Raw genomic sequence first — 11,712 nt, forward strand, 5'->3', positions numbered from 1 at the left:
GTGCTCTCTGAAAATACTGTGTCCTGAGACCTTGCAGAGCTGGTGAGCAACGGTGCTTGGCGGCTGTTTAATCAGGCTCTAGAAAATTGTATGTATGAGGCCCTTTTTTTGTTACACGGTACGAATCTCAGCTATGCTGGTGAGACTCAAGGGTTAAATTCCCAACACTGTCGCATATGGCAGTGAGCAGAATCACAGATGTTGATGATACAACATAATTAGTATTCTTTTATGTAAATGAAGGCTGTCAATGTTACCATAGTGTCTATACTCTTTCAAGCTGGAATCTATGCCACTTGGTCTCACCAAAGCTAGACGGGATTATTCCACAATTTCCTATCAAGACCTGAGCAGAAAAACAAAGAAGAAACAGGGGAAAAAAGGTCAGGGAGGAAGGTGGGAAGGGATGTTTCCAACTTGGAAGGAGGAGACCAAATCAGTCCTTTGTTTAGTGTAGGATTTCCAAAAGCGCCTTTCCAGATCCTGGGATTCATGAGTGAATGAACGCAGCCCAAAGGAGAGGTGTAGCGGATTTTTGAACTGTTTTAAATAAACAACTAAAACGGTTATTTAGACACCGCAGAATCACTCTGTGGAGATGAATTCTGAAGTGCCCACTTCTGCTTTAATCTGAAGTCAAGAAGAGTTGAAGAATAGAAGGGCTTTGATTTTTCTTTAGCAAATTCCGTCTTTAGCAGCAATGTCACTGGAAAAAGATAGTAATTAAAGTAAATTTGCATAATTTGGAGGCCACTAAAAAGATGTTTTCTTAGAAGGGTCAGACAGATTTTCGGCATATCAATGGAGGCAACTGTTCAATACCTGTCCTAATGCTTTGGGAAAGCATGCCATGGCCTTCGTTATGTTAAACTTTGCCCCTCGTAAAATGATTTTTTTAACTAAGTATTCTGTATGCCAGACCTGACACTCTCTGTGACATCTGTAACCACTTTGTGCCTATTATAGCTGTCCGTCCTATCACTACTTTGTACTGTATTCAAGTACTGTAGTCGTAGATGCATAAGCAAGTTAATTTAGTCTTTCTTAGATTATTACAACAGATACGTTTTTACAATCTTTTCTGCCTTTGGCAAATTGCAGGTTTTTCCTATTTTTCTTTCCTCTGTACTTCTTATTTTGTTGCAGTTCACACTTGACAACTATTCATTACTTCGTTTTTATTGTTTGAAGAATCATCTAGAAATGAAATTTAATTCAGGACAGATATTTTTTGTTTTTCCCTATCTCCTCCCCCCTTCTTTCACCAAGTTATCGAAGCAGCCAAAACTGAAGTGATCACAGGAGGTGCACGTTTTTGCTCCTTTTTTTTTTTTTACTCAGATTTTTTTCTCTGCCATATGTTGGGTCATCCACTACAAAAGACTTGTGATGAAGAGGCTACATGTGATCAGCAGATTTATAGATTATCAGAAAATGAAAGCAGAAAAATGAAATTCCAGAGTGCCTCTTCCATGTGACGTTTCTTAACATCTAAGTATTTGGGTTCCTAGGTGCGTTCCTGCTTGGACTTCCAGATAATTCTGTTCTCTGTAATAAATGTGTTCTCCGCAGTAGCTCTTGCACTGAGAGGATTAATCGCGTTCAAAAGCAACCCTGCCAGCGTTCTTAGTGTGTTTATGTGCATCACAAGAATATTCTCTCTCTAGGGCTTTGAAGCTGTGCTGCCTTACAATGAAGACTTAAGTAGTAATTAAATTCTCGAAGAACCGCCAAGACTCCTTTGGCTGAAATGGGGATGTTCTGCACCCTGGATGCTGCGTGGCGGAGGAAAAGATGTGTAAACATGACTCCGTGAGTAGCACGAGGGAGCGAGCGGGTCTGGGGGCTGTTTCTGCGTCCCAATATCTTTCACTTGGATCAGAGCATTGGAGGGACTGTACAAAAGAAACCACAGCGCTGGCACGCGGTGTTTTAGTTGTGCTCTTTGTATGGATGAGTATCTTCTATAAAACATACAGACGAAGGACACGGAGTGAAAGCTTTTCGCGCTTCCTAGTTCTAGTATCCCTGCTTTGATTTCTCTTCACTTACAACGTAGTAATTTAGTAAATCAGTTGCTTTTTCTGTTTATATGTGCTTACACAAACATGTACACATGCAGATGTTCCTTTAGGTTTACTATAACATGGTGTTACACATTGCATTATTTTTTCCTTGCAAATTTTTTTTAAACATTGAAATGTTCAGGAGGCTGTGGGAAATCAGAGAATTCGAGGGTAGAATGTAAAGCCTGCGGACTTGCAAATGCTCTGGTTATGACAATTATCTGATATTTTTGTGGCTTCTGTGAGAAGTTGGTAACCTCAGTCTTATTCCTGATGACATGCATTCCAATTCCAAATTCATTTTATATGTATCAATTTCAAGAGGGCATAAAGATCAAACGTGTGTGTGGACTGAATTAATCTTTTTCTCCTTGGAAGCGAGCCATTCAGGTTGGGTAAGGCATGCTGGCAGCTGTCTGGGCTGTCCTTAGTTGACAGATAGACAGTTTTATTCTGTAGACCTTGTCAATTCAATATCTTTTGCTGGTACTAAAAACTGCTTTAAAAAAAAAAAAATATGCATGCAGACATGATGTAGTCAGTTGAAGGAAAACTGCAGTTGGGATTGACAAGACGCCACATTTGTATTTTTATAGGTACAGAAGAGATCATTTTAAATATGTATAGTGGCTCTAAGATCCCGTCTTTTCTTTTTTTGCCTTTCAAGGTCAAAGCAGCGAAGACTTCTGTAAGACATGGATAGATGCAAACATGTTGGGCGGCTACGACTCGCCCAGGACCATTCTATCCTCAACCCCCAGAAGTGGCACTGCGTGGACTGCCAGACAACCGAATCGATCTGGGCTTGTCTGAAGTGCTCCCACGTAGCCTGTGGGAGGTACATCGAGGAGCATGCACTTAAACACTTTGAAGAAACCAGGCATCCGTTGGCAATGGAAGTTAATGATCTGTATGTCTTTTGTTACCTTTGTGAAGATTATGTCTTGAATGATAACCCAGAGGGTGATTTGAAATTGCTGAGAAGTTCTCTGTCAGCAATTAAAAGTCAAAAACATGATCCGTCAACAAGAAGCGGCAGGACATTGCGATCAATGGCTTTGGGAGAGGACATGTGCAGCCATCAAAGGAGCCCTCAGGGACAGTCTCAGATGCTTACAGCTCTCTGGCACAGGCGCCAGTCCTTGCTTGCGAAGGCGCTGCGGACCTGGTTTGATAAGAGCTCTAGAGGCCAGCTAAAATTAAAACAAAAGAAACAAATGGAGGAGTTGGAGAAAAAGAAGGAAGCAGCTAGGCAGCGGCGGCAGGAGATGAAGAGACAGCTCCTGGAGGAGCTGGCAAACACTCCTCCACGTAAGAGTGCAAGGCTGTTGTCTCACGTGCACAGAGAGAACTTGATTCCAAGGAAATTCAGGGAGGTGGCGACCGCTTCCCCTACCTCAAGGCAGATGCAGAGCAGCAGATTCAAACAGTTTTATTCCATCCGGCGTAAGCCTCTGATGACTCCCGGGGTAACTGGTCTAAGGAACCTGGGAAACACATGTTATATGAATTCTATTCTGCAAGTGCTAAGTCACCTCCAGAAATTTAGAGAATGTTTTTTGACACTTGATCTCTGTGAAACAGAAGAACTCTTAGCCAAAACTGTGAATGGGAAGTCTAGGATGCCTGGCAAGTTGGCAAATGGGTCTGCTGCTAATGAGTCAGGGAAGACTGACAAAGTGGGATCATATGGCACGCAGAGCTTGCCAGCTGGCTTAAATGGTGGCTCCTCAATAAGCAGGAGTTTAGAACTAATACAACCCAAGGAACCGAGTTCAAAGCACATCTCCCTCTGTCACGAATTGCACACCCTCTTCAGAGTGATGTGGTCTGGCAAGTGGGCGCTGGTGTCCCCCTTTGCCATGCTGCACTCTGTGTGGAGTCTGATCCCGGCGTTTCGAGGTTACGATCAGCAGGACGCTCAGGAATTTCTCTGCGAGTTGTTGGATAAAGTACAGCAGGAGCTGGAGTCGGAAGGAACGAAGCGCAGGATCCTCATCCCTTTCTCACAGAGGAAGCTCACCAAGCAGGTCCTGAAGGTGGTGAACACCATTTTTCATGGGCAGTTGCTTAGTCAGGTATGCACGTGCTTTTGCACAGAAATCAGGTGGAGCCGTTCACACCGAGGAGCAAAGGCTCTGTTTCTTGAGGAGCCACCACATACGTAAAGAGGAGTTGCTTAGGAGTGCCTCCTGAGAAAGAAATCTGTTGGGTTGTCAGCTTTTTCGATACTTGTCACGTGTATTGTAAATTCACTTGACTTTTGCCACTTCAGAACGAAATCTGCACAAGTTTTTACTGTGTTTTTAAAGCGTCTTCGTAATTTGTTTTCTTCCTTCCTGGGTTTGTTTCTGTGGCTAGAAAGAATATGATGAAGGACAGAGAGGGCAGTCATCTTGTGTCATAAAGAATAAGCTGTCTGTGATAATTTTTTTTTTTGCAGGCATTTGAAAGCCATCTTCAGATACTGAGCATGCTTAACATATGTTTCTGTAGGAGCTGAAAGTGCCTGTCGTGGTGCTCAGTCTCTTATTCCTGTGCTGTTCCCTTGTCTGAAAGATATTATTCCCACAAGGCAGACCCTGAGAGCCCAGTGTGTTTTCAAAGTCCTCAACTACCTTTGCTTGCCAGGAGAAATGAAACGTGTGCATAGCTTGACACTCAACGGTTTGCAAGATGAGACCACGAAGCGTATTATATGTGTGCATTCTCATTACTATTTATATCGTCCTTCTCAGTGCCAGTCTTACTAAGCTTACCACTCATAAGAACTTACGTGCACGTTAAAGATTAAAAGGTGTATTTTTCAAGTTAAAGCTTTTGGCTTTTCAAGGAGAGGATGCTTGAAGTCGTGGTTCATTTGAATCATCTCTGCAGTGCGTGGACTTCTTAACTAAAAGCTCTTTGTTCGGTTGTCTCTTGACTCCGGAAGATGGTGCGTGTTCTAGATTCAGTGGCAGATCTCTGTTAACAGCGTGAAGACTTTCACAGATCAGTGTGATTTATCTGCTGCTGTGATACACTATAAATAACTTGCTGAGCTATTTATTCTACTTATGTAACTCTTGTGTGTATGTACTGTATTTAATTTCAAATCTCTCTACACACACTGGTGCCTTCAGTGCATAAAGCTGCAAGGTTGGAAGTTGTTTTTTGGTGGATGGTTCTCACAGTAACAGTCTGACCAGACCTGCTTTCTGGTTTTGGTTTGGTTTTTTTTTTTACCTCCTCATGTTCTCACTTTCCGCCTCTGAGTTTAATTGAAAACTTTTCTGCTATTCTTATTCGTAATACTCTGGGATGACGTAAGAAGACAAGTGTATCTGAAATTTGTCCTTTCGTGCCCCATTCAGGAATAGTTTTTATATAGTTAGCAGATGAAACATCAGCAGAATTATACGTTTTGGAATATGCAAGGAAAGTAGAGAAACTATGTAAGGAAGATTGCATGATAAATGCAAATGTGTACTTTTTGTAGTAGAAAACAGATCCAAGGTGCTTGTTACCCAGCTGTGAATTGGTGTTATACCTGTAGTGGTGTCTATCTGAGGAAGTGAATCCCATAAAGGTGAATAACATCTCCATTTTTTGACAATTGAAAAAGTAGTTTAAATTATTTTCTCAAGATAGACTTAGCTTTCAGACAGGAAATAAACAGTGTTTCTCTTGATTCAGAGATCCTCTCTGTGTCTGTGAAATGCACTGCCTTTTGGGCATAAACTTGCTCTTTAGATGTGAATGTAAATGCCTGCCTGGAGGTGTACATGTTCATAACTTCATTTGTGTATACACGTTTCATTCCCAGGTCACCTGCATAACATGCAACTACAAATCCAACACCGTTGAGCCCTTTTGGGATCTTTCCCTGGAATTCCCCGAGCGCTATCACTCCATCGAGAAAGGCATCGTCCCTGTTCACCAGACAGAGTGCATGCTGACAGAAATGTTGGCCAAGTTCACTGAGACCGAAGCTCTGGAAGGGAGGATATATGCGTGTGACCAATGCAACAGTAAGTCAGATCCTGCTCCTGTCTTTGCCTTTAGAAACACCGTCTGTTTTTCTGAGTGAGAGGTTTCTGATGCATGTTTTGTGTCTCTGAAAACATGTATTGTAGCCTGTATGTATCGGAAAACTGTGTGTTTCCTCACTACTCGTGCTGTTTTGTTCCTCCTGTTGGTGGCTTCTGCTCCTTTGGGCACCAGTTTGAATCTGATACGTCTTTTTTCTCTCATCTCCGCTGTTCAGCAGCGCAGTTTGCTAAGGGTTTAATATTACCCTGTTCAGAACTGTGCTCTCCACTTGCATCGGAGCAGAAGTCAACTTCAAGAATTTTCTGGGGAAGAGGAGTGGGGTGGGTTTAGAGACAAAATAAGGAACTTTATCCCCTATGGCTTGCTCATCTCTGCGTGGCAGGAAAGCTTTTATAACAAGTCATCTATATGCTGCTTGTTCTTGATTGAATCCTTTAACCAGAAATCACAAATGCAGCGTTCTCAAGGTCTGCTGCCAGGTTAGAGTTTCCATCTCTCTGTAGGCATTTTGTCAAGAAGCAATGAACTGACATTATTCTGGGAGTCTCAGGTTAATGCATTACCCGTTATATGAATGCACGTGTTTTGCTGCGCTCAGCTAGAAGATGACTTCTGCTTTCCTGTAGTAGCTGTGAGCGTAAGGTCATAATATGCATGAAAATAATTTTAGCCTTGTGTATAATCATGCAGCTCAGCTATTCTGATAAGCTGGATTTGAAATTTTTTTCATGCAGGTATTTATGGCAAATGTTCATCCCCTTGGGAGGAAAATGCCAATAATTTGACTTAAATTGCAACTAAGCAGCTGAAGTAGCAAATATTTGTAGAGATCTGTTCTCTATCAGCTTGCAAGTCTGTTACCAAACATCTTCACAAAGCTTTAGGAAATAATCGTTGACTAGATGTTCTTGAAACAAAGGCAATTATAATTTGAACAGATTCTGATTCAAAAATAATGTTCACAAAGTGTTGATATGGATGATTACGGTTTCATCTTAACTCCTGTTTTCTTTGATTCTTTGTGAAAGCCTGCATTTTAGTAGTTACTTCAGAGTTAAATGGCTTAAGGAAACACTAACCAGCTGAAAAAAGTCAGGGAAAGGCAACTAGCCTGCTTCTAGGTGCCAAAAACTATTGGGGGCACCGCTTGTCAGACGTGATGGAGGAGGAGAAACCCATCTGTTCTGAACTGGTGCAGTGAGGTGCAGAAATCTAATTAACAGGTACATTTCTTATTGGAAGCTCTGAAAGCCACCTGTCTTCCTCCTGGTATAGTCGTATGTTCAGTGTCCTGGAAAGAGTAATCACTGGGAACAGGAACCTTTTTTCCTCTCGTCCAGTTTTGGTTCAGTAGTTGTTTTACGTTCTTGGGCGGGCAGAACCCCTGCGACAGGTGGAACCTTGCTGGAAACATTTTCTGCCGACCTGTATTAATATTCTTGAGCTAGTGAAGCTTCCCACGACAAGCTTTAGTGGTATAATAAGCAGATCAAAGTAGTATTTTAACAAAATACAAGGTCAAATAATATTATTTGTATGCCGGTAGTTCACCTGTTGGAACCGCTACAGCCCTGGATGTCTTTGGCCCTAGCTCTGGCTTAATATTTCTGGTGTATTTTTCAGAGCAATATGTCAGCGTGAGCAGCTTGAAGGTGATAACCGATTGTGTGGTTATGAGCACCACAAAAGTGAAAAAGTTGAAGCATTAAGTATTTTTAAACATGTGAGTTTTGATCCTAGAGAAGTTCCTGCTCTCTGAAGAAATGTTTACTGGCATGTCCATCCTGAGTGCATGTGAGCTGGACTACTGTTACTGGAAGAAAAGGAGTTCAGAACGTGCTCTCTTCCCCTTCTGAAAATTAATTACATCCTAACAATCTTTGCCGTGATTTTTTTTTTTTTTTGGGTAGGCAAACGGCGAAAGTCTTCTCCTAAACCTCTTGTTCTGAGTGAAGCTAAAAAGCAGTTAATGATCTACAGACTACCTCAGGTCCTCCGACTGCACCTTAAACGATTCAGGTGAGTGGGACACACTACGTGGTGTCAGGCAAGTGACTTGCCTCTATGTTTTTGGAAAGAAGTGATTAGTGTGGGCCTGTAACTTCTCTGGCTTTCTGGTAATTCGTTTGTATAAATACTTTACCCAAACCGGGTGTGTGATACCCTCTCAGAGTCCTACTTGTATTATAATCAGTAGCTTCTTTGTGGTGTGTTTTCTACTATGCACACAATGTAATCTTTTGTAAATATTAATACCGATTTCCATGAATTGTACTCAACAGTATTTGTCTGAGTTTGCAGACAACTGGAAACAGTGACTGTGAGATGGATGAACTGACCGGTTGAGTGAAAGATTTGTTGAAAGCCTGTGACAGTTAAATGCCAATGTTATGCATTTACCTGTTGAATAAAACAGAGCAAAGTTCAAAATATTATGAGAATTTTCTAAAATGGTTAGCACAGACAGTTGAGGTTTGTGGTGTTTATGTTTGTATAACTGAGTATATTAAATGCTGTTTGACTGTCATAGTAGATGTTTGACTTTCTTTGTGTTTGGCTGTTGCAATTCTCAACAGTTTCCTAACAAGTTGTCCTGGTTTGATGTTTGTTTAGTGGCCAGCCCAGCCTAAACCACGACACAAATAACAAAAGGGCATCAATGACACAATCAGTTGTATGCGAAAGATGTTAAGAGTGTAAATAGAAGGAAAAAATTATATGATGCCTGCTTGACCCTACCAAGGAGAGCTCTTCAGAGTTGTTTAGCAGTGGCTACTTTTGTGTGCATTTCCCCGCAGCCCTGTACCACTGTTGAGAAGCAGGATCCTGAGTCTTTGATTCATGCCCTTGTGTTTGCAGGTGGTCTGAACGTAATCACCGTGAGAAGATTGGGGTCCATGTCCTCTTTGACCAGGTATTAAACATGGAACCTTACTGCTGCAGGGACTCTCTCTCCTCTCTTGACAAAGAGACCTTTGTCTATGACCTCTCCGCTGTGGTGATGCATCACGGGAAAGGGTTTGGCTCAGGACACTACACAGCATATTGCTACAACACAGAGGGAGGTGCGTGCGCCTTATTACGGGGGAAACAAATTCAAGAAACTCATGTTTTATTCCACAGACGTAGTGCATTGTAAAGCTTTATGATCAAAGTTGTTTGGAATCAAGTTTCCTGAAATTTGTACTTGTTTCCCAGAATGTATTGCTAGTGGCCTGTTTCCTTTTTTTCCTTTTTTTTTTTTTTTTTTTTTCCATAAAGCCACAGATTGCTGCTCTTTGCTTTGCGGCCCTTTGGGATGCCTTTTATTGCTTGCTGTTAACAGCATGAATGCTTCATTTTCTCATGCAATGTAACTCCGTGGAGCTGCTCCAGCTGGGTGTCTTTTCTCAGTATCCTTGGGATGATGAGATAAACAGAAAGTGTTTTGAAACTGGACAGGAACTATTCATGAATAACATCCGCAGGGTTTTTGTGAATTTCCAGCAGTCTCTTTCTGCAGCTGAATTAGTATTGACTCTGCCTTCTGACTTGTGGAGAAAGAGGTACAAATTGGCTATCTCCAGGGAATATTTATTTTCCTAATTGATTCTTTGGGCTATAATAAACAATTGGTTAAATTATGATTTGGTATTTCTAAACTCTGTTAACAGCGCAGAAACGATCAAAATGTTTTCCAGATTAGAAACTCTTTTCCAAAGCATCTGTAGGGGAAAAGATAGAGGTGCCTTTTCTCCTACATCACCCTTTTTCTCTGTGGATGTTTGCTATGATCAGCTCCAAAATGCATTCAGACGGAATTATGCCTCCCGTACTAATGTCCTCTTTCTCACTTTGATTCCTAGGTTTTTGGGTCCACTGCAATGACTCCAAACTGAATGTATGTAGCGTGGAGGAGGTGTGCAAAACCCAGGCCTACATTCTTTTTTACACTCAAAGAACAGTGCAGGACAAAGCAAGAATCTCAGAAAAACAACTCCAAGCTCAGGTGCCGTCCAAAAATAGCGATAAGGACAGAAGACTGACATTCCCATGATGGGGAGCTCTGTAACTCAGTCAACAGTCTCAGTTTTTTTCAAACCATTGGCGTTCACATCTTTCCTCTTTGTAGGAAAAAAGGCTCGCTGCAGGAAGGGGATCAGATCACGATGTTTGCTGCCCAGGGTCTGGAAAAGCGTATCGAGCTGTGCAATTCTGACTTGTAAGATTGTCGTCAGAATCATGTTTTTAAAGCATCTTGTTGTTAAATTATGCTCACAAAACGAAATGAGAAAGTTTGATGCTGTGTATCATTCATCTCATACCAAAAAGGAATTGCATAAGGCGTGTAACAAATGAGCACAACCGGGAAATAGAAGCATTCAGCTGGCTTCAAAAACCATCAGTCCCTAATAATGCTGATAGAAGTCCAGAAGGAACAGGTACAGTACTCTCCCCTTTAATTGCCATTCAGATTTCCAGGGTTTGAATCACACGGTCACCCAGGTATTTATTTGAACTGCTGTTGGATAGATGGAGTTGACTGCCCTGAGAGCCATTCTTGCTAGAGAAATGTTTAACGTTCTTCTACCAGAGAAAATATTTCCCCAGGTCTCAGCTCTCTCTGTGATACCAATTTCTTTGCCATCAGTTGAGGGCAAACCCATGGCTGGCAAGCTTTGTCAACAGCTCTCTTTCTCAGTGTTACTGAGGCTGTGTGCACACTTGAAGCTTTATTCTCTGGGCTGAACTGAATTGGCAGCTGAATTCACTAGGAATGTGATTTTAAAACAGTTCTGCTCCGGAGAAAGTGTGTTTAAAAACAAAATCCTGTAACAAAACAGGAATGTACCTGTGTGTCATATCTCTTTACAGTGGCAGCAAAAACAAAGCCTATACTACAGGCTTCTGCTGGCATAACTTTGTCATCAGGATTATAAAGAAGTCGGAGCCCTGGCTTGCACAGCTGTGACAGCAGAAGTGGGACGCGTGGAGGCATCTTACACTGGCAAACTAGCACTTTTTTACAAGTGTGGCTTGTTTTCCTCAGGGGAGCAGAGTGGTGGTAATACCACAACAGTGGGAGACACAGCGAGCTTCTGTTACTGATTCTGTACTGGCAATATTCAGTAATTGCGGTGGTCGCGCGAGGCCCAGACTAACCGAAGGCAGTGAGGTCGCGCAGGTGTCGTGCGCAGAATTCAGCCTGTGAAGTCTGTCTTTCTGCTGGGGCATAAAAGGGAAGGAATGTAGTTAAATCTCAAATTCCATGTTGCGTTTGAAAGGCTACAAAAATGTCTGTATCTGTAATCATCTTGCTTTTAGAATTCTCTGAGAAACATAGGGCCTTAGTTTACTTTATAGTCACTTCTCAGCCTACAGTTGCACCTCAGGTGTTTTTATAATTTGGGGTTTGGCTGTTCACATTTCATGTTTTAATCAAATCTGAATATGTAACTGCAGAGAGACATCATGTTTTTCAGTCTTGATGGTTTGTTATTTTTTATAAACTGGTTAAAGGTGGAGTAATCTAAAATACGAGGTTCTCCAAAATACTGGTTCCCCTTTCAGGCAGAGAAGTTCTGAAAGTGTGTTTCTCTTCCTCCCTCTTCTTTTATTCTTGTCAGCATTTACC

General features: G+C 41.8%; 1 protein-coding gene across 1 annotated transcript; it reads left to right on the forward strand.

Annotated features, from left to right (window-relative positions):
* Positions 1–682: 682 nt before the first annotated feature.
* On the forward strand, positions 683–10,134 carry USP49 (ubiquitin specific peptidase 49). Its single transcript, XM_009888239.1, has 7 exons — positions 683–728; positions 1,668–1,812; positions 2,734–4,144; positions 5,872–6,076; positions 8,009–8,117; positions 8,958–9,163; positions 9,944–10,134. Exons 3-7 carry the CDS (start codon positions 2,762–2,764, stop codon positions 10,132–10,134), a joined length of 2,094 nt encoding a protein of 697 aa, XP_009886541.1. The 5' UTR covers positions 683–728; positions 1,668–1,812; positions 2,734–2,761.
* Positions 10,135–11,712: the final 1,578 nt, after the last annotated feature.

Source organism: Charadrius vociferus, unplaced genomic scaffold (genome assembly GCF_000708025.1).
Source record: "Charadrius vociferus isolate BGI_N301 unplaced genomic scaffold, ASM70802v2 scaffold266, whole genome shotgun sequence".
In the NCBI taxonomy this organism is placed as follows: domain Eukaryota; kingdom Metazoa; phylum Chordata; class Aves; order Charadriiformes; family Charadriidae; genus Charadrius; species Charadrius vociferus.